Source organism: Phyllostomus hastatus, unplaced genomic scaffold (assembly GCF_019186645.2).
Source record: "Phyllostomus hastatus isolate PE091 unplaced genomic scaffold, TTU_PhHast_1.1 phas_contig_64, whole genome shotgun sequence".
NCBI lineage: Eukaryota > Metazoa > Chordata > Mammalia > Chiroptera > Phyllostomidae > Phyllostomus > Phyllostomus hastatus.
The window spans coordinates 11,598,938-11,621,118 of record NW_025333928.1 but is presented as its reverse complement, the minus strand read 5'-3'; the positions used below and the strand labels follow the sequence as shown (position 1 = coordinate 11,621,118).

The 22,181-nt window shown below is 56.5% G+C and overlaps 2 protein-coding genes across 2 annotated transcripts; one reads left to right on the top strand and one right to left on the bottom strand.

The window, feature by feature from the left end:
- Positions 1 to 10,308: 10,308 nt before the first annotated feature.
- On the top strand, positions 10,309 to 18,481 carry CIAO3 (cytosolic iron-sulfur assembly component 3). The gene is made up of 11 exons (XM_045849262.1): positions 10,309 to 10,464; positions 11,865 to 11,960; positions 13,415 to 13,558; positions 13,890 to 14,022; positions 14,562 to 14,696; positions 15,000 to 15,118; positions 15,330 to 15,459; positions 16,147 to 16,219; positions 16,641 to 16,778; positions 17,290 to 17,447; positions 17,583 to 18,481. The coding sequence occupies exons 1-11, from the start codon at positions 10,399 to 10,401 to the stop codon at positions 17,819 to 17,821; spliced, it is 1,431 nt and encodes a 476-aa protein (XP_045705218.1). The 5' UTR covers positions 10,309 to 10,398; the 3' UTR covers positions 17,822 to 18,481.
- A 1,047-nt stretch (positions 18,482 to 19,528) lies between these two features.
- HAGHL (hydroxyacylglutathione hydrolase like) lies at positions 19,529 to 21,727 on the bottom strand. Its single transcript, XM_045848826.1, has 6 exons — positions 21,646 to 21,727; positions 21,019 to 21,149; positions 20,574 to 20,637; positions 20,382 to 20,483; positions 20,055 to 20,177; positions 19,529 to 19,667 (listed from the first exon to the last, which is right to left on the bottom strand). The coding sequence occupies exons 1-5, from the start codon at positions 21,725 to 21,727 to the stop codon at positions 20,119 to 20,121; spliced, it is 438 nt and encodes a 145-aa protein (XP_045704782.1). The 3' UTR covers positions 19,529 to 19,667; positions 20,055 to 20,118.
- Positions 21,728 to 22,181: the final 454 nt, after the last annotated feature.

The window sequence follows — 22,181 nt, the reverse complement described above, 5'->3', positions numbered from 1 at the left end:
CATGTCATTTCTAATAACGACAAAATCCACAAAGTCCTATAAATCAACCTAACAAATAATGCAGAAGACCTTTCTGTGGAACAACCCTGCAGGACAAAGAGGTTAGTGCTCCTGAAATTATTCTATAAATTCAGTTCAATCTAAATAAAAATTCTAGGGGATTTTTTTTCAGGAACAAAACAAATTCATTCAAAAAATAAAGAAAATAAATATCTGTGATATCCAAAGAAGCAGCAAGCTCCCAGATGTTAAGACAAAGCCACAGTAATTAAGATAGAAACAGACAAAGAGACAGACCAGAGACTCCAAGCAGAAAATACCCACGTACACATGGGGACTCTGTACTTAGAAGTGTGGTCCACAAACAATGGCAGGGAGCGCCGGGAGGAGCAGATCTGTGTGACAGACGGACGGTGTTGAAAACCTGACTCAGCCTTCTCCACCATTGAGGAGCCCTCGGGGCCTGTGGGGAGCAGGACTGCTACAGTGATGACTGTGTCTGGAAGGCTGTGGCCCGAGGCCATCTTTGCCACCTACAAGCAGGGCTCGGGAATGAGAGGGAGCACACAGTCTTCTTAAAATTGGAGGGTCTCGAGATGAAACTGAATTCTATCTAGGCAAGGGATGTGCCCATGTGTACAAAGCAAGGAACAACACAACTCCCGGTGGCAGACCGAACAAAGCCAGAGTCATCTGGGGAGGGGTGACTTGTGCTCCCGGAAACGCTGGCCGGGCTCGTGCAAGGTTCCGAAGCAGTCTTCTTGCTAAGGCATGCATGGGACACAGAATCTGTGTAATGCTGTGCCCCACAGGGATTTAAACTTATGGAAAAGTAAACAAATAAAGTGGATTTGTAACATATACACACAACGCATTGTGTCAAGAAAAATAAAGCAGACCCCTAGCTGACGTCATGTATAGGTTGGATACCAAGTACATTAAAGGCATGCTTGTGACCAGGGAAACTATATGGATAGAAAAAGACTTGGCAGAATGGAGGAAGAAGCCAGCACAGCGACCGCACTGCAGAGGGCAGGGGTACATTTGACTTCATCAGAATTTAAGATTCCTATTCAACAGACAAATTGGTAGCTAACAGAGAGGAGAGATTTCTATCACCTAGAAGCACCCATGGCTTGGTAAGGGAGAAAACAAGCCACAAATCAACAAGAAAAACAGGAAACCAACAGAAAGGGGACAAGGAGATAAGCAGGAATTCTCATAAGAAGAAGACGGAACAGCTAGTGGTTTATAAAGACAGGCTCAACCTTTGTAGTAACCACGGAAATTCAGATTCAAACAAGGGTATTTACAAAGTTAGAAAGGTAGATAATAACAGGTGTTGACCGTTTGGAGAGACAACGCCAATAACTGATTTTTTAAAATAAGCAAAAGTAACTGATGATCATTAAAGAAGTAGTAAAAATTTGCCCTGGCTGGTGTAGCTCAGTGGATTGAGCACCGGCCTGCTAACCGAAGGGTCACTGGTTCGATTCCCAGTCAGGGCACATGCCTGGGTTTCGGGCTAGTCCCAGTAGGGGCATGTGAGAGGCAACCAACTGATGTTTCCCTCGCACATCGATATTTGTCTCCCTCTCTTTCTCCCTCCCACTCTCTCTGAAAATAAGTAAATGAAAGCTTAAAAAAAAAAGATGTAGTAAAAATTTGGACTGTGGAAAGAAGACATTTGCCCTGGTTCCCATCTCCCACTCCTGCAGCCTGGGAGTGAGCTTCCTTCTGGTCTTGGTTTACCACTTTTCAGGTGGCCTTGGGGCTCACAGCTGGCTTCCTGCACACCTGTCATCACTTACATACGATCCCTGCTAGTCCTCGCTCTCCGTCAGGGTTGGCCACTAGTACCTGCCCCTGGGCTACTATTGGCCTTTTCCCTCTGAGTGAACAAAACTTGGGGGTTGTGCATTCTGTATATATTTTAAGCTTTTTTCTTTTATTTTCACCTGGCTAACTCTGATACCTCCAGTCATGTCTGAGAAGCCTGGCTTTGCTGATCTGATTGCTGGTGTGCACACATTTAGCTCTAATGTGATCATCCCCATGAGGCCAAGGGGGACCAGCCAGCTCCCCAGGCAGGGCCATGTTCTCAGAGGGCAGGAGCTGTGCCCTGAGCTCAGAAGATTGGCTCCTGCTCTGATTTCTAAAACAATAAAAACTGTACCCCAACATGAGCAAAATAGAAAAGGAGACCAGAGTCCAGTGGCCTGGAGCCTAAGACAGACCTGTCATTGGAGTGCCGCCCTAGGTTGCCTCTTCCAGGAAGCTTTCCATGGTTAGCCAAATTGTCTGGACTCTGGGAGCTCAGTCCTACCCCCCTCCTGCCAGGGAGCTGCACTGTGGTCCTGGAGGCCACATTCCTCTGCCTTATGTCAGGTTCCACCTCTCTATGGCCACTAGGAGCCAGGAGCTGGTTCCTCAGGAGCTGGTTCTGAGGGCCACTGACCCTCTTCCTGGCTTCTATGGCCCCTGCCCTGTTCATTTCCTTGCTCCCATCTGGAGACCATGTGCATCCCCTCAACAGGTATGGGGCTATAGGCAGAGCTGGGACTGCTTCACCCAAGGTGGGGGTCACAGGCCAAGTCCCCAGGTGGGGGTTGTGGGCCCACCCGGGACTGCCCTCCTGGGCCCTTCTGGGACTGCCAGGACCTGAAGTGGACACAGGCTGGGCAGAAGCAGCCATCCAGTCTGAGTGCCTGCCTGCCTGCTGTCACTGCGGCCCAAGACCTGGGCTGTGAGGCCCAGTGGAGCCTATGAGAGTTGCCCCTGAACCTGTGGTGCTCCAGAGGGCTGTGAGTTCCTGGACCCTCACCCAACCATCCCCCTCACCGTGACTGTCCAGGATGCAGCCTTCAATGCTTTCTCGAAGAAGCAGAGAAGGCTCATGCACAATTGGATCCAGGGCCCAGGCCACCCCTAATATGACATGGCAGAGTCTGGAAGGGGGCACAATCCTGGGGTTGACCCCATTCTCTGCCTGGGCACTGCTGACCCCAACCCAACCAGCTGCACTAGCTGTGAGCCCAGCGTGCTGGCCCAGGAGGGGCAGCACCCCCAGACACTCCTCCGTGCCCTGGCCAGTTTCTCAGACAGGCTGATGCACATGAGCGGCCATCCTGAGTTATTGGGTACAGGGAGGGAGGGCTGCCATTTGCCCAGCTGACCCCTGTCCCACAGGCCCAGCTCCCGTCACTGCCCCAGCTGCTGCCTGCTGGACCGCTCCTGCACACTCTGGCCCCTGCCTCCCAGGCAGTGGCGCCAGGACATGGGGCTCCAGTTCCAGGCTTGCGTACGGCCCTTCCTGCAGGCTGTGGGCAGTGCCATCCTGGCCTAGATCCAGTGGACATCTCCTGTGACACCCTCCAGCAGTTGTAGAAGTGAGAGGGGTGGGGGGGATGGGTGACCCCGGCACTAGGTCTGAGAGAGACTGGGTAATGACCCCACCCACATGCCCTGACCCGAGAGTGAGGGGCTACAGAAATTTCCTGACCTACAAGGCATCTAGGAGTGAGGGCAGATGAGGAGGGCCACCCTAACCCTCTGACCCCCTACCCCACCACAATCTGGACCTGGGACAGTTGCTGGGGACAGCAGATGGGCAGGGCTCTCAGGGGCAGTCCTGGCTGGGATCAGAAGCCAGGCTTGGGCCCCGACAGTCCTGCTCTAGGGCCTAGGCTTGAGGGCTGCCCACCACCATAAATCTGAAGCACGCTGGGCTGTGAAGGGCCCCCCAAGGACCCTCACGCTCACACATGTCCCTATGCCCAATGGCATGTGGCTGTATGAGCACCTGGGAAATAGCGTCTTCAACTACCAGCCACCTGCTGCACTGGAACCTGAGGCTCAGTGGTGTGAGCCAAGGGAGGGGACAGCTAGGGGAAGAGAGCGTGAGGGGAGGGGTGCTCGGCAGGGGTGGGTGCCTTGGGGTAGGACAGGTGGCTCACTGAGTGCCAGGAGGACAGACTCAGGGTGTCAGGACTGGGGAGTGGCCAAGCTGGTGGGGCAGTGCCTGCCACCAGCCCAGGCCCTGGTTTGGCTTGTACCAGCCCAGCTGGCCACCTTCCCCGTAGCCTCGGGCACCATCCTTGGGACCTGTATGTGGCCAGGCACTGGACTAGCTCTCCTTGGAGCACCCCCGGTGGGTCTCAGGACTGGCCCCTGGCCTCGATATGACAGGTGTCTTGGGGACAGTCTGAGGCCACTTCAGCCAGGGCACTCAGAGGGGCTCACCCAGTCCCTCCCACTTTGCTCCCAGACTCGGGTGTACCCCACCCAGCACTGCGGACCCCATGTGGCTGTCCTTCTTCAGCCCCCTCGTTGCCTGTGATAGCCTTGTTTAGCTCCAGGACAGCTTCAGAAAGCACCTCACCAGGTGCCGGCCAGGGCAGGCCCTGGTGGCCATTGGAGGGTGACTTTGCCTCCCCAATATCCTCTGGCTCCTGCCGTGCTCCCCCCAGGAGAATACATGCCGCGCACACTCACAAACACGCCTGCCTCACCGCCATGACCACCCACCATGTGCGGTCAGGATGCCTCCAGGAGCAGGAGCCAGGCCGGGCCCCGAGCTCTCCGGGGAGAGTCAGGGCTGGAGCGTGTGGCTGAGCCCAGAGGCGGCCCCAGGTCACCAGCTCCACACCTACCAGGGACGGGGAACAGAGACCAGAGATATCGAGAGCCAATACCTCAGTGGAATTTGGGTGAAGCAGTAGGAGACACCATGCTGGGCACACAGAGTGGCTCCCTACGCCCCCCGCACACACACCAACGCAGCTGGCTCCCTTCTCTAGAGTTTCCAGAGCCCCCAGTATGAAAAAGACCTCTTCTTCCACAGTGTATGGGAGACCCCCAGCCTACTCCCAGCTTCTGCAGCTGAACTGGGTGAGTTGGGGGGCAGCCACGAAGGAGGCCGTCAGGGGCAGAGAGAAGGGAGCCCGGGCGGGGTCCGCCGGGAAGGGCCCATGATCTCACGGGCAGGGAGCTCCTGAGGCCAGGCTGCAGGGGGCTGAAGTGCACAATTGCCAGGGTGACCCTCTCACTGGCAGCAGGCCAGGCCTGACCTTCGCAGAGCAGTAAAAACGTCAGAGAAAACCAGCCAGGCTGCCTGGGACCGAGGGGCTCCCAGTTGCCTGGGCCTGAGGGGAGGCCCTGAAGCTGGGGGCTCCCATGGGGCCCCCGACCCCACCCAGCCACCCCACGACTCTGTCACAAGGAACATGCTTCCTCAGATGCCCAGATGGTCCCCGTGTTGACTCGAAGGGCTGAGCACAAAGTGTGAGTGCAGTGGCACCTCAGGGACCACTGGAGAGCCCAGCCTGGATGCTCCAACATGGTGGCCATGACCATGATGTTGTGACACCGTGGGCTGAGGGAAATGCCCCCAAACAGTTAGCCTGCTGCCACTCATCCCAGACAGGCAGTTGAGTAAGCCCCCCGGAGAGAGCTGCTCTGCACAGGCCTGCCGATGTGTGACTGGACTCTGCCTCACCAGCTGTGTGTCCACTCTCCTGAAAGAGCAGACCAGGCAGCCTGGCCAGCCCAGGCCTGCAACCCAGAGGCCCATCAACAGAGCAGGGAGCTGCTCTGCCCCCGGACCCTCCCGCACTCTCCCTCCAGCACATAGTCAGGCAAAGAAGGGGGCTTCCTCTCTCAGCCTGCTCGCTGGTACTGCTCAGTCCACTGTACCCACAGAGCTGTGGTCTCTGTGTCCCCTGCTGGGCCTCGAGGGGCCGGGACAGAGCCAGCCTCACATGCCTGAGGACAGGCGTGCAGTGCACCTGTCCTCCCAAAGGTCTTGAATGTCCCCACTGCACAGTGAGGCCCTCTCCACGACCTGCTCTTTCTGCTGCTTCCTGTAGCCCTGCTCGGGTGGGAGCAGAGGGAGGGCTGCTGACGGGCCGCTGATGGGCCGCTGACGGGCCGCTGAGCTCTCTCTGAGCTTCCTTCCCTCCTGCCTCCACCCTGTGCTAGCCTCCTCATTAGCCGCTAATTGCGGTCTGTGCGGGGCCTCCCAGGGCTGTTGCCCCCATCACACCTGTTGACAAGATGTGGCGGCCCCAGTGGGAAGGTGCTGTGTGTTGATTATGGCACTAATGGTGTGCTCATCGCCCTTGGTAATTCCCCAGACAAAACACCATGTCTGGGATGCATATCTTGCTTATAAAGTGGGGGGTGAGGGGCTGGGTAGTAGCAGCTCAGGCTTGGGCCAAATCACCAGTGCTTACATGTTTTCCTGAGACAGGCCACTTTCTATCTCGGATTCTGAGAGTGACGGGCACAGGGACTCACAGGTACGGGCGGGCTGTGTGGCTTTCTCACCTCTCGTCCTGCACCCAGTACTCAGGGCCTGGAGAACCCTCAGAGACGTGTGGAAGGGTTTGCAGAAACAGGCCCGGAGGCTGTATCACTACGTCCACCCAGACGGGCAGGGATCAGTGCTGATCTACCCAGAACACCTGAGTATGAAGACCCCCTTACCATAAGGAGACCCCTAGAGGGCCACCCACACTAACAAACTAAATAGCCCCTGGTTTATGAAAAGCATGGGGGTGTTTTTGGAAGGCAAGAGCCACCCAGCTGGGTAGGAGGCCAGCCCTGTGTGCGGAGGGTTGCCTGAGCCGGACCTCTGAGAAACCAATCCTCCATTCCACGGGGCTGTGTCCCCACAGGTGGGAGCTCATGAATCCAGCCCACCCCCACTCCTCCCACCTGGCAGTTCCTGGGCCCCCAGACTTAATATGGGCAGTTCTCAGCAACTTATCCTGCAGTGCTGGGGACAGCAGAAGGAAGCCTTCTCCCCCATGGCCCCGGCTGCCCCTCCCTCACCTATGCCGGATGCAGGGGTATCTCGGTGGATCCTGTGGGCCTCACCCTGGATGCACGTCCCTCCTCCTACAGTTCAGCCATGCAGAGCAGGAGAGGAGCAAACCCCACTCTGTCCAATGTCTTCGGGAGCCTTGACCCACCACACAGTAGCACTGGAGCATGCAATAAATGTTTTGAAATCCCATGTTTAGGGTAAACTTAAAGTTATTTTGGAAAAAACAAAATGCCTTTCACTTGTTCCCATCCTGTGTCATTTCACACAGGTTCGCTGCCCCAGAAAGACACCTGCTGACCCAGCCCCGGCTGCGCAACACAGCCCACGGGACTCGGAGCCGCTGGGATGGCCTGAGCTGTGTCCCCTCTGTCCACCAGTCCCCTGAGGGCTGGCCCAGTCCTCGGGAGGTGGGCTGCAACCTGGTGAGATGCGTCCCATCATGTAGCTGTCCTCCAACCCCTGAGGATCCCATGAAAACATAGACATGTGGCTGCGGTGGGCTGCATGTGGCCCCTCAAGTGATATGTCCAACCAGAACCTATGAACGGGAACTTATTTGGAAAAAATAGTTTTTTGTAGATGTAATAAAGAATGCCTAGATGAGGTCATCCTGAGTTAGGGTGGGCCCTACATCCAATGACAAGTGTCCTTACAAGAGACGGGAGGACACACAGGAGCTCTATGGCCAGAGTGAAGGCAGAGGCTGCAGTGATGTTACCCAAGCCCAGGCCACCTGGAGATGACAGAAGGTGGACACAGGAGAAGGAGCCTTCCCTGGGGCCTCTGGAGGGGGCACCAACCTGCCCACACCTTCCTTTCAGACTTCTGGGCCCCAGAACTGAGAGAATAAGTTTCTGTTGTTTTGACCCCCCCACCCCCCCACCCCCAGTCTGTGGTCCTCTGTTACAGCAGCTCCAGGACACTAACACAGGGCCAACCCCTTGGAGAGTGAAACTGACATCCAGTTGGGGGATAGACAGCTCTGCGTGCTTGGTGGGAACCACACCTGCGCCCACCAGGGGTCAGCTGGTTGTGTTGGGCAAACCTGTGGGCACATCCAGAGCAGAGGCCAAGCTCTGCACTTGTTCCAGCTCAGGTAAGTGGGCACACACACAGTCACTGCGTCACGGTAGCTGCACAGACCAGCCAGCTGGCCTGGCCACAGGAGCCATGGCCCCTCTGTGCGTCCTCAGCTGGCCCCTGAGTTCCTGCCCCCCACCACATGTGCAAACTTATTGCACATGGGAAGACGTGCACAGCAAATACTCACTAATGATGATGATGAAACAATTTGCAAAATGTGAGAGCAGGCACACCAGAGGTGAGGCATAATGTTGGCACTAGAGCCTGAGGGTCTCTAGGGACACAGTCACCCTCACCCAGACACTCCTATGGGACCAATAGGTCTAGCCTAGGCACACCAGATGTGCTTACTCCGTGGCCTCTTGGGGTCACCTTGGGGCAGCCAAGTTGAGTCTAACCCCCTTATTTATTTACTTGCTTACTTACTTACTTTTTTAGAGAGAAGAGAAGGAAAAAGAAAGGAAAACATCAATCAATGTGTGGTTGCCTCTTGTGTGCCCCCTAATGGGCACCTGGCCCTGAAACCCAGGCATGTGCCCTGACTGGGAATCAAACCAGAGACCCTTTGGTTCACAAGCTGGTGCTCAGTCCACTGTGCCTCACCAGCCAGGGCCGGCCCCTTCATTTTTAAAAAGAATATCAGTTCACATATTAAACAATTTGCCCATTTAAATATTGAAACCTACCCTGCACACCTACTTGTTAAACTCCTCCTCTCCAGTGTTGCGGGAACTATCTCCCTACCCCAAATGGAGACCACCCTCTGCTCCCCAGCCAAAGCCAAAGACCCCTCCACTGTAAATCTTTTCCATCACACCTGCCTAACTGTCCCCAATCCCAACAGCACATGTCACTGTCACAAACTTTTGCAAACCCACTCTGTGACATTTCAGTGAAACTAAGGTTATCTTGGGCTCCACTGGTTGTAATAATTAGTGGGACTGTTCAGATTTCAGAAATCACATCTCAGCCCTTGCTCAAGTATCTCAGCCAGGACAGGGAGGATGGGCGTGGCCCGGAAGCCTACCTGGGGCAGCTGCTGGGAAAAGTTCTGTCCTAGGAGCCAAGAGGAGTGGCTGCAGGGCTTGAAGAGGTCACACAAGCAGGTGGTCTCGGGTCCCTGTGTTACAGTACAAAAGGGGGGGCCAAGGGCAGCCGAGGCAATATACTATTACCCGAAAGGAACCCCCCAGGTTCGTTATGTCCACCGCCAGAGGAAAGACATCTCTCAATGCCAGAGATTCGTGAAAAGGAAAGGAATTTATTATTCATTTGAAATAACACAAACTAAAGTTCCCCACAAATGCACAGTCCTCCCAGCACCCTCCATGTGGCAAAAGGGAGTACTTCCAAAGCCTTGTGGTCCCAACCAGGACACCAAAGCCGTGTAGTCCTAAACAGACGCATGGTCCCAGAAAGAGAGACACCCAATGGCTGCTGTGCCTTTGTTTAAATCCCAGCGCTAATCTTCCTCTGTAGCCCCATTTCTGGCTCCTCTCATAATTGGCCACAGCTGCCCGCATTCTGGGCAGGTGTGGCCCTGTGGTGTGGAGTCAATTATCTCCAAGCTCTTCTGGACCCTATTACAAATCCCTATTTGGGGCTCCACTCTTGGCTGCACCCTGTTACACCTGGACCATGCAGTAGACTCATAGGCAGGTGTGGGAGTCACCAGGTAGTATCGATCTCAGGGCAAGAACCCCAAGAGCAGACCCCCAAGCTAGGCTGGCCCCTCAGAAATTTCAGATTACCACCAACATTCTGGGGCTGAACCTGCCAGGGCACCTACAGGGCTGGGCCCACCTGGGGCCCAGGGACGGGCCAGACTCGACCACTGCAACTTTCTGAAAAGCCCTATCAAAAAGTGTTAATTAAGAGTATAACTGTACTTAACACATTTAACAAGGGGTTTAAGATTGAGCCTGACAGCGGCTGTTTCGGGTTTTAAAATCTTACAGGGAGATGGAGTTTTCTCAGACTGGTCTCCAAAAATAACAGAAGATGGTGTGGAAGCCACGCGTGAGCCGCAGAGTTGCCAGGAACCGCTCCCTATCGCTGTCACTTTCATTTTCTTCAGTAACTGGCGCCCTGGTGTGACAGGAGCCCTTCTGGGTTCTTGGGCTGCAGTGGTTTGTGAGAGCAGGAACACCAGAAGCGTGCCTCCATGAGCTCCCGGGGTTGGAGACCTCGTGGCCGTGCACCTGGCTGGCGGGTGAGCACTGGGTGAGTGAGGGAGACGTCATTCGTGTCCACGCGGTCCCTTCAGTCGCTGCCGGGTAGGCGGACAAGGTGTAGGGTAAGGAAGTCGTCTCCACAGCTGGATTGAGTTCGGCGGCAGGGGGCGCGCGCCCTCCAGGCACCCGCTCAGGGGGCCATACGCGCATGCGCCTAGCGGGGGCGCTTTCCGGCAGTGTGGCAGAACCACCCAATGGTTTTGCGTTGTTTGGCGATCCCCGCGCGCAGTGCCGGACGGTAGTGTGGCCACCATGGCGTCGCCCTTCAGCGGGGCCCTGCAGCTGACGGACCTGGATGACTTCATCGGGCCGTCTCAGGTGGGGCGGCCCGGGTGGGCGGCATACGTGCGTGGGGATTTAGAGGAAGTGGTAGCCCCATCCCGTCTCAGTTTGTCCCCCTGAGAAATGGGATCGGGACCCGGAAACCCCGGCCTGTGCCCCCAGGGCCTCCGGCCCTCTGGCCAGCTTCCTACCAACTGGAAAACCGAAACCAGTTTCAGGAGGGTGGTGCCCCCACTGGGTTCCTGTGCTCTAGGCCAAGTCCACGGGTTTGGGGTCGGAGGTTTGCCATCCTACACAGCCTAATGAGACAAGTAGGAGCCAGTTATGTTGCCCTCAGGACGACCAGGTTAGGGGAGCGCGGTGTCCCCCTTCACGGATGGGTACACGGAAGCCTGAGGATGCCAGGCAGTTGCCGCCAGAGTCATCAGCTGGATAGTGGTGGGCTCTGGATTGGGGTTGGGAAGACCCTGCCTAGCTTGTCTGAGCCCTTTTCTAACGTGTAAACAGGCAAGACATCCCATACCAGTTGTCAGAGCAGGGAAGGTGGTCCGTTGGAATCTCGCACGTGGTTGCCCAGTAAATGTTAGGGTGTGTGGCCACTGGCGTTGCTGTCTTTCTGGAGGACAGAGCTTGCTCCTAAAGGAGTCAGGCAGCTGCCCATCAATTGCCTCCAGTTGTGCAGGCCCAGGGCTGCGAGGGCCATAGTTGAGTCCCAGGAAGAGGGTGAGTGTAACACCCCTAAACAGGGATGAGCTCGGACAGGCCTCCTGCCAGGCCTTTCTGGGGCTGGTCGTGTTTAGAAAGGCCAAGGTCAATGAGGTTCTCCTAGTAATGATGAATCAGAAAGGAAGGTGAGGAGAGAGATGAACTTTCTTTCTGGGGCACTAGGCAGGGAGGTGAAGTTCAAGCAAAGCATTCTTGCCAACTCCTAGGCTTCCTCTCAGTAGCCAATTAACACTGGCCACTGGCTCTCTGGGGGGGTGGCCACGCCTCCTGTTTACAGTAAGAAGGGTAAAAGTCAAAGTTGGCAGGTGTGTGCTGACAGGTTAGAATGCAGACCCAGTTAACACCAGTCTTTCTTTTTTTATCCTCACCTAAAGACATGGTTACTGATTTTAGAGAGAGGGGAAGGGAGAGAAGAAGAGAAACATCGACAGGTTGCCTCTTATATGCGCCCCTACTGGGAACCAAACCCACAACCTAGGCATGTGCCCTGACTGGCAGTTAAACCTAAGACCTTTTGGTTTGCGAGACGATACCCAACCAACTAAGCCACACCAGCCAAGGCAGCACCAGTCTTCATATGACTTTGAGCTGCAGCGACCCTCAATGTGAGCAGGGTATCAGGATATGTGCCCAGGGTGTAAGCAGGCCACCCCCCTTCTTTAGGATACTCTGCCCACTCAGGCCTGGTTTGGGGTGTCTTCCTGGTATAGGACTGCATCAAGCCTGTGAAGATAGATAAGAAGCTGGGAAGTGGCGTGGCGAAGATCCACATCGAAGATGATGGGAGTTACTTCCAAGTCAGTCAGGTAGGTTCCAGCTCAGGTGATCTGAAAGTCCTTTCACCGTTCTGTCCAGTCACAAGTGCAGTGGCCGTGAGACCTTCCACGTCTGCTAGCCCTCTGTCACGGGTCAAACTCACTGACTTTCAGGAAGCCTGAGAGAGCAGGTACAGGAGGGGCCGGACACAATAGAAGCTGAACATGGAGCTTGATTTGTTCTGCACAGGAGGCCCTTTTTGCAGAAATGGTGGTTCCCATCTTTCCCTGTCTCCGTTTCTGAGTTCTAATTGCGTTAAATTTTCCAGTTCAGACTGCTTGTTCTTAGTGAATACCTACTTAGGGTATAATTAGCCATGACAAAATCCTGAACTAATGGTGTTAAAATTCACCCCACCTATCTGCCATTTGGACTTTCAAGCACATCTGTGTCATCCCATGGACTGTCCCTGGCCCAGGAACCCCTTATAAGTAGGGGGAAGAGCCCCAGGGTGACTCCTGGTGGGGACAGACGGTATGGACCAAGAATTTACAGGGAGAGAGCTGGCTATTCGCTTGGTGCAGGAGGGTGAGCCAGCAGCACAATAGGGCTCCCACCCAAGCCTGTCGCAGCACGGGGTACTGGGTCCTTTTTAGGGAAGAGACACCTCAGGAGGGGTCCCACGAATGAAGGGACCCAACTGAGGCAGGGGTGCCAGTGTGCCCCGCTGTCCAGAGCAGCATTGCCTCACTTGGCGGGAAATCAAATAGCTACTCAGCTCAAATTGTGTGGTTTTGTGAAGAGGGCAGGCCTGGTGAGCCTGGCTGGGAATTTCAGTCTTCTCGGCCCTCTGATCACATTGTCAGCCCTGTAGCTCACCTGGCCTGGGTTCAGATTACTCCTGCTTTTGCAGGAGTAAAGGGGCTCAGCTGGGATCATCTACATCTAAGAAAAGTCGCTGCGTTTCAGTCTGGAGGCTTGACCCAAACTCAAAGCTCTGTCTGCTTGGCAGAGTCTGACTTATTGCTGTCCGCTGTGTTCTTCCTTGACGCCAGTGCCAGTGCCAGTGCCGGGGCCAGTGCCAGGTGGGCAAAGCCCACAGACACAGGTTCCACCACCTCCTCCCTCTGCCCTCTGTCCTTCTTCCTCCCTCCTCTCCCTTGCCTTTCTCTTCCCCTTTCAGAGCCTGCCTTTGGCATTTTTCTGTCCTCACAGCCCCAGGAGTGCAGCCTGGGGACCAGCGACTCCTCCAGATCTCTGTGGAGAGTCACAGGCCTCCAGCTGAGTTTGTACCAAAGTCAGAATTTGATGGTGCTATTTAATTCTAGAATATGTGTGAGTACTCCTGGAATATGTAACCTTTGACAATTTAGCCGCACACAAAGCCAGCCAACTGCCGTGTTGGCTGTGGTGTTGCATAGGGTCCCGTAGGGTCCCGTTATCCTGAGAGCTCGGTTTCCTCATGCGGACAGGCCCTCTGCTGACCAGGTTCTTGTGCTTCCAGGACGGAGGGACGCAGAAGCTAGAGAAGGCCAGAATCTCATTGGATGACTGCCTGGCATGCAGTGGCTGTGTCACCTCGGCAGAGACCGTGCTCATCACTCAGCAGAGCCATGAGGAGCTGCGGAAGATTCTAGATGCCAACAAGGTAAGCAGCGGGCAGTCTTCGAGACTCCACTATAACACAACATCAGCTGCAGCAACCTTCATCCATGCTGTCGGGGGCAGCTCCTCCCCGGTGCTGTTTGTCCTGCATCTCCAGAGACCCCCCCTGCCCCTGCATTTTTAAGTCTAGTCCATGGGCTCTCAGAGAGTTACTCATCAGTATTTCAACAGTGAAGTATTAGACCCTAAACTTCGGGTCCTACGTACACAAAGATGACAGACACCCTGATGGAGCTGAGGCTGCTCTCGCCAGTCCTGGCCCACTGGGAATCCGTGTGAAATGCACAGTGAGCAGTGCATCCTTTGCTTTGCAGACAGTGGCGCCTGGTCAGCAGAGGCTGGTTGTCATTTCCGTCTCGCCCCAGTCCAGAGCATCCCTGGCTGTGAGATTTCAGCTGAATCCTACAGACACTGCCAGGAAGTTGACTGCGTTCTTTAAAAAACTAGGTAGGTGAGGAATTTTGGGTGCGAGCTGCAGGGCGGAATGCGGGGGCACTGGCGGGGTGGGGTGGGGAGGGCTCTTCACACCTCCGAGTCACGGAACTTAAACATGTCAGAAACTCTATTTTGAGTTTGACTTCAGCTTGAAGTTTTTGCTTGATGTTTGGAAGCAGTACCATTAGGAAAAAGCCTGACTTTGCAGTCTCCCATGTCTCAGATTCCCCCACTTTTTGTATTGCTTCTGAATTACCATTATCAAGGCACGTTTCCCAGGCCCGGCTCAGGTTGAATGTGTGTGGGGAGGACGTGGGGTGAGCCCAGCGCAGACCAAAGTCCTAGGCAAATGAAGCCAGTTGTCACACGCAAGTCTCCCAGGCAGCGAGCAGCATAGGCTGTCCACAGCATCAGCGTGTCCTGTGACACTAGAACAGCATGCTTTCCGTGGCCACTGTGCAAGGCAAGGCCCCTGCTGCCGGCGGCATGCTCAGCAGCACCTCACGCTTTGGCCATCCTTCATGGGGCTCAGAGGGGTGCTTGCCTTCCAGGGGCGCACTATGTGTTCGATACCGCCTTCTCAAGGAACTTCAGTCTCCTGGAGAGCCAGCGAGAGTTTGTGCGGCGATTCCGAGCACAGGCCGACTCCAAGCACGCCCTGCCTGTGCTGACTTCCGCCTGCCCAGGTATGCGCACATGCTGACAGCACGTTAGCTGGACGTGGGTAGTGGGAATGCTGGGTGGGGGCGAGGAGGGTTCTGCCAGCCTAGGATGGTTCCTTTAGCAGAAGGAGCTACTCTGAGAGTCACCTGTAGTCACTTCAGGTCCCCAAGACAGTAATCACATGGGTGCTAGAAATAACAGAGGGGAGATGTTCTTTAGTGGGAGGGACTCCTTGTACAAATCGGTCCGCCCCCAGAATGTCATGTCACAGCCAACAGTGAGAGGTGACTTATGAGCCACCCCCATTTGTTCTGTGTTGGCTTTAGGCTGGATCTGCTATGCAGAGAAGACCCACGGGAGCGCCATCATCCCCTACATTAGCACCGCCAGGTCCCCACAGCAGGTCATGGGCTCCCTGGTCAAGGACTTCTTCTCCCAGCAGCAGGTAACAGGGACAGTCCAACCCTGAATGATTCAGTGGCATTGTCTTGAAAGATGAGCCAAGACCTGCAGTGTCCCAGAACCCACTGACAGACTCATGTCACTCCCTGGCTGTTTCAGGCCATGCCTGCAACGTCAACCTGTGTCACCCTAATGGGACCCCTTTACTGCTGGGACCAGGCAGTGACTCCATGTTTCCACATCTCTCTGTGCAGCATGTGACCCCTGACAAGATCTACCACGTGACGGTGATGCCCTGCTATGACAAAAAGCTGGAGGCATCCAGACCGGACTTTTTCCGCCAGGAACACCAGACTCGAGACGTGGACTGTGTCATCACAACAGGTGTGGGTCCTGCCACCCTGAGTCCCTGCACCTCCAGCTGGGGTCCCCTCAGCCAGGGCACAGCTCTGGCCGGAGCGGCCATCCCCTGTGCAGAGTGCCTCGGGGCTTGGAGCAAGGCAGGGGCCCTCCCACAGAGCCTGGTTGGCATTTGCAGCTGTCTAGTCTCAGGGACCCGAAGCACACGGCGCCCTCAGCATTAGTGTTTGTTCCAAAATAGTCTGTAAGGGGATGGGTGGAGAGTTTTGTCAGCCCTTCTGGCTCACGTCGGTTTCCCCATTTCTGAGTGGAGCAGCCCCACAGAATCTCCAAATGCTTAAAAAAAAAAAACTAGAAAAGTAAATGCTGGAGAGCTGAGTCAGAGGAAGGGCTCCATGCATGAGCACGTGCCCAGATGTGATGGCGCACTGTTGTGGGAGAGCCTGGGAACAGGTCGTTGGACCCTGCCAAGTCACCGTGGGGTGGGTGTGGTCCCAGGGCAGCACGGCAGCTCCCCTGATGTCTTCCGAAGTGGACCTTCCCTCTCACCCCTGTGGTCGGGTTTGTCCTCTGCCCACAAGCCAGGGAGTGGACATCGGGCCTCAAGTACCAAATTACAGGCTGTGAGGCAGGCAGATAACGGTGTCCTGTGACATTCTCGGTTTTTGCTGAGATCCCAGCTCACAAGCATCTGCTGTGGTTCCACCACAGGAGAGGTCTTCAAGCTGCTGGAAGAAGAAGGAGTCTCATTAGCAGAACTGGAGCCAGCCCCCCTGGACAGTCTGTAAGTCACTGCCTGCGCAGTAGAAGGGAGGAACCTGCATGGGGTATCAGGGCCCTCTCGATACTGGGGTCACAGGTGTCCTAGCAGGTAGCCGCAGCACACAGTGATGGGCAATGTCCCTCTCCCTACCTCCTCCCACCAGAGCTTCCTTCTGGTGGGTTCCACACCTGCCCTGGGGGTCTGTCTCAGTGTCCACAGAGGCAGTCATCATTGAAGCTGACCCCAACTTGATATAGATCTGAGGTCACCAGGTACAGGTGACTCAATGGAAGGGGACAGTCCTCTCCCACCTCTTGATACACCAACAAAGCTCCCAGGGGTCCATGACTCCTTACCACTCAACCATGAGAGACAGAGGCCACCTGGAAGCCTCAGCAGGTAACAGCCCCACTGCCACCTAGGGCCTTACTCTCTTCCCCAGGTACAGCAGCATGTCTGCCCAGGAGCCCACCAGCCATAGAGGTGGAGGCTCCGGGGGCTACCTGGAGCACGTGTTCCGGCATGCAGCCCAAGAGCTCTTTGGAATCCACGTAGATAAGGTCACCTACAGACCCCTGAGGTCAGTCAGTGGGAAAGGCTGCAGTTGGGAGCATCGTAAGCCCTGGGTCTCCTTGCCGATGTGGGTGTGGTGAAAGACAGTGCGCTGGTGTGGCACAGATCCCAAGGTCCTGGATAGGGGCTGGTCCCCTTCTCCAGCTTGCCTGAATGGGCTCTCTGGGCCTTGGTCTTCCCATTGTAGAGGTCAGTGACCCCTGCCCATACCACAGCAGTCCAGAACCCCAAGGGGCTAGTGGTGGCAGGGTGGTGTGCCCAGTACAGGAGGTCCCACTGGGACCTCCTGTCCCACAGAGGGAGGTGAGGGCTCTGACCTGCACAGCCATTCTTGGGGAGTGGGGTTGCCATTGTACAAACCAGGACACCGAGCCTGGGGGTGGAGTCACCTGCCAACTTGTAGAATTCAGCTTTCTGCCCTCCCTCCCTCCCTCCCGTCACTGCCCTCCCCCAGGGAGCTGGTAAGGTCGGCAGCCGCAGCTGTGGGGGTGGGGACAAGCGCTGTCTCTGCCCTCCAGGAACAAGGATTTCCAGGAGGTGACGCTGGAGAGGGAGGGCCGCGTCCTGCTGCACTTTGCTGCAGCCTATGGCTTTCGAAACATCCAGAACCTGGTGCAGAAGCTCAAGCGAGGGCGCTGCCCTTACCACTATGTGGAGGTCATGGCCTGCCCCTCAGGTATTCCTAACAGGCACACTCTGCACAGACGGTACAGGGGCCCCTTCTGGGAACATCCTGAAGGGCAGGAGGGGTATACTGGCATGTGAATGCCCTTCCCATGACCATGCCCTCACTCATCCTGCTCTGCCACAGGTTGCTTGAATGGCGGAGGCCAGCTCAAGGCCCCTGAGATGCCCGGCAAGGAGCTTTTCCAGCACGTGGAGAGGCTGTACAGCATGGTCAGGACGGAGGCGCCAGAGGACGTGCCCGGAGTCCGGGAGCTGTACCAGCACTGGCTGCATGGCGAGGGCTCGGAGCAGACGGGCTCTCTGTTGCACACAAGCTACCACGCGGTGGAGAAGGCCAGCTCCGGCCTCAGCATCAGGTGGTAGGAGTGCTCACCATAGCCACCGCCAGGACCCCAAGACCCCGGGGTTCACCTCTAAAATGCGAGGGGAGCTGCGAGGATGTGCTAGAACCCACACGGAGACAGGCCTCTGGGCCTACAGCCTGTGGAGGTGACGTCCAGCCTGCGCTCGCCCGGACCCCCCGGTGCAGGCCAGCGTTTCCACCGGGTGCTGGGACCTTGCCACAGGCCCACGTCCACGAGCGGTGCCCTTGCTCTTCCTGGTTGTGGTGACCCAAGTGTGTGGCAGTTTCAGCCAGTCCCATGAGGGAAACTGGGGTTCTCCCCCAGTTCTAGATTCTTCCTGAAGCTGGGGTAGAGATAAGCCGGACCCACTTGGCTGGTCCAGCGCACAGCCCAGCATGGGGAGCCCTACTGCACTTGGTGGCCAAGGACCCTGGCAGGGAGGGGTGCACAGCTTGTGACACCCGTGCTGGGGACACGGTGCCCACTCCACCTGGTGGTTCCACTGGAACCAGGTGTTTGTGTTGAGAAAGCTGTGGCCTCCGGGGCCAGAGAGCCTCAGTTCTTCACAACTGGACCCCCACTTACCAGGGCGAGGAAGGGAGGCAGAGAAGATGGGCCCTGCCTGTCAGGCCCACTCCTACTGAGCTCCGACTGTAATAAACGGGCCTCCCTCTGAAAACAGCGTCACTCTAAAAGCTTCTGCCAACAATGAAAAGGGCCTTTCAAAGCTTTAAAGGTCAACAGCCCAGTGCACTTTGCTAGACTTTTCCCCCAAACACTCAGGTCTTAGGGCTTAAGTGCACCGCAGAGAGGGACCCACGGGCCCACCACCAGGAAGTACCACAGTGCCCACCCTCCAAGGCCGGGCAGCCAGTTGGGTGGGGCTGGGACCTACTACCTGGCTCTACAGCAGGTCCACGAGGGACTCACTTTGATCACGGTGTGTTCAGGGCCACCCCTCTGCATCACCAAGAGGGCCTGGGACTGCGGCTGCCATGGTTCAGCCTGCTGGTCAAAGCCTGCCTGCTCCTTACAGCACATCTTCAGGACCTCAGCCGAGGCCACCTTCCCAGTGCATCTGCTCGCAGGCTCCTCTGCCGGGAGAGGGGGTGCTGTGGCAGCTCAAAGGGAACTACTGGGCAGGTGCTGGCAGAAGACACTTATTGAGCAGCTTCTCCCCAATGCCAGTCAGCCTGATAACATGGGTCCCCCAACACCTCCCTCCATGTCCAAATGACTGCCGGGGAGTCCCCACAAACTGTGGGCTGGCTGAGTCAGCCGGCTCTGAGGGGCAGCCCCTGGGGAGAGCACAGGACCTCCCAGGGCACACTGGCTCAGGCCTTGCCATACACTCCTAGCCTGCCTCACACCAGCCTCTGAAAAGGGTCGTGGAGGAGCTCTTCCCCCAGAGGGGATGGCACTGTGGGCATGTCATACCCACCCCTCTTCGAGTATAACTGCAGGTCCTTGCTATGGCCTTGTCTGAGAGCACCAGCCAACCTGCCTCAGCTCCAGGCTGGCCCTTGAGGGCAACCACTCATGAGCCGGTCCTACAGGCTGCCCCACTCCCTGTCCAAGGCCCCAAACCCTCCGCACACCAATGGGAGCCTCCGCTGGCCAGGATACCCCAGGCTAAGCCAGGTCTGGTCACCCTGGGCCAGTCAGAGCTGAATGCCCCTGCAGAGCTGCTGCTGGATCCCCACCACCCTCCAGCTCTCACCACTGGGAGGGGAGAAGTGGCTGTGCCTTGGCTCCTGACAGCTTTGCCTTCATGTGGACATTGCAGGGCCCCACAGACTCAAGGTTGCCAGTGTGTGCTCATAGCCACGGGACACCTGGCCGGGGCAGTTCAGTTGGGTGTCGTCCTGCAAACCAAAAGGTTATGGGTTCAATTCCCAGTCAGAGCACATGCCTGGGTTTCGGGTTTGGTCCCCAGTCAGGGTGCGTGCAGTGTTCAGTGTTCCTCTCTTCCTCCCCCTCTCTCTAGAATCAAAAAAAGAAAAAAGTTTTCAAAAAATAACACCTTCTGGAGAAAGGAGGCATGTGGGGGACACAACACTGCCACAGGCAGATAGGGGACGGGCACTCACCCTGGCTGGCCTGTCCAGGCCCATCCCCAGTCCCCAGCACCATCCTGTGCACCCATCACCACACCTAGTCTGCCCTGTCCTCCTGGCACAAGTTAGGTGCACAGCCTGTGGGTTGTGCTAGGAGGCTAGACCCCAAGAAAGGAGAGGGGACAGGCCACTCACTCTCTTGGGGCAGGGGTGCCCAGGGTCTCTGCCAGGCTCTGGTACATCTGCTGAGCCGTTCTCTCTAGGTGCCAGTTGGAGGGAGATGGGTCAGAGAAGCTGGAGCAGGTGGATGCAGGGCACCTGTATTGGAGAAGAGGACAGGCAGGTCGGAGATACTTGTCTTCCCACAGGAAGTAGCTCAGGTGGCTGGAGGTTGGCTGGGCCTCAGAAGGCAGCACACAGGATGGCACCAAACTGCCACAGATGGGCAGGTGGGTGGGTTAGGTAGGCAGACCCGGCACCCTTCTGGCCCTCCAAGGCACGTGCTCATGGGGAACTTCTTACCATGTTCCAGTCTGTGGGTCAGCGCACAGATGTGTTCATTGGCATCCAGCACCAGCCCAGGCCACAGATAACTCCATCTCTGCATGTCCTTGCTCTTGGTCCCTGCAGACAGGTGGGAGCAGAATCACACAGTGGCTAGGGTGGAGTGAGACCAACACCCTTGAGCCTCAGCCCACCCCAACCACACTCAACCGTGATGGTGAATGGTCAGTATGGTGGTCAATGATACCCCCTTCCAGCCCACAATCTCCAGCTGCTGAGAGGAATGGGAGTTAAGGAGTTGCAAATGCTCCAGGTGCCCCTAGCCCATATTGGGGCTCAAGGTCTGGCATGCACAGTCCCCCAGGCAGGCCGTTATGCTGTATGGGGGGAAGGTCCAGCAATTAATTACTAAGCTCCCAGAGTGTATGGAACAGTTAGGTACCAGAATAAGGAAAAAAGAAGGTAAGAGTGGTCTTAACCCCAGGGGAGACCCAAGGTACTATCGAGGAAACCTAAATGCAAAACAGCCACAGATTAGAGAGCAGAGGAAGGCTCTGCTCCAGCCAGGGTGGGTGGTCAGGCGGGGAGCCTCTTTGAAGGGGCACTGTCTGGCCAGTTGCTGCCCAAGATGCCTGGGCCCACCTCCTGCCCTCACCCTCTTGGGCATCGTCATGTCCTTGGCCACAGGCATCCACGTGTGCTCCTTGATGACTAGGTACATGTAGTTGTCCTCAAGCACAGGGATGACCTTGACGTTCAGCGTCGCAGAGCTCAGCCACCCCGTGCCTCCTCCAAAACAGGCCCACAGCCTTTCTGGCTTCCTCAGGGTGGGGCTTCCCTCTCCCAAATTTAGGCAGGGTTGTGCACTGTATGGGTCAGCTCCACAAGCATAGCACACACTAGGGGCCAGAACAGGAGACCTGCTCCCTGCCCCAGGGATTCCTGGGAGGGCCCGGGTGGAATCCCTCACGCCAGGTTCAAGCTGACCCACAGCTGTGGACTCTTGCCCTTGGTCACGCCACTTCTCGCTGCAGACCCTGCGCCTCTTGGGCCACGCCCCCAGTTTGTCATCTCTGCCACACCTTCTCCCCAGCCCCACCCCAGCCTAAATCTGGGACCTGGCGAGCCACGCCTCCTCCAACGGGCCCCGCCCCTATGGAGGCTTGCCCCGCCCTCCCGACACCTCCATGGGCTGTGGGATCCCAGCTCCCTTCCCCCGCCGCCCACTTAACCCTCTCCGGCTGCATCAGCCAGCTTGTGGACGGCAGGAGGGGCGCCTGACAGAGGCGGACTTCGGCACTGCTCACGGGACCTAGACAGAGCACACTGTTCAGCTCTGCCGCTGCGAACAGGCCCCACACCATCCGGCTTTGCTCCTAGCAGGGAGCTCCTTCCCTCAGACTAGGGGATGCGGGGATCTGTCCAATTTGTTCGTTTACCGTCTGCCCATCCCAGCGCTCAGCCACCCCCGGAAGGCACACAAAAGGCTTCTAATGAATATGCGACCCCATATTGTAGGGTAACAGGAACGGCAGAGGAAGGTCCTTTTCGTGAGCACTGTCCCACAGCTGCCCAGACTGGGCGTTTTCAAGCACCCCTGGTTTCTTTCATCCGAGCCCCAGATAAATGGAACGTCTGCATTTCTCAGGTGAGGAAACTGAAGCCAGGGAAAAAAATGGATCACTGAGAGTTCCTCCCACCTCTCCAACCACTGAACACCCTGTCTGCCCATGTGTGTGTGTGTGTGTGTGTGTGTGTGTGTGTGTTGGTAGGCAGGAGACTCCTGGCGACCAACAGGGACCTTGGCAACACAAGACA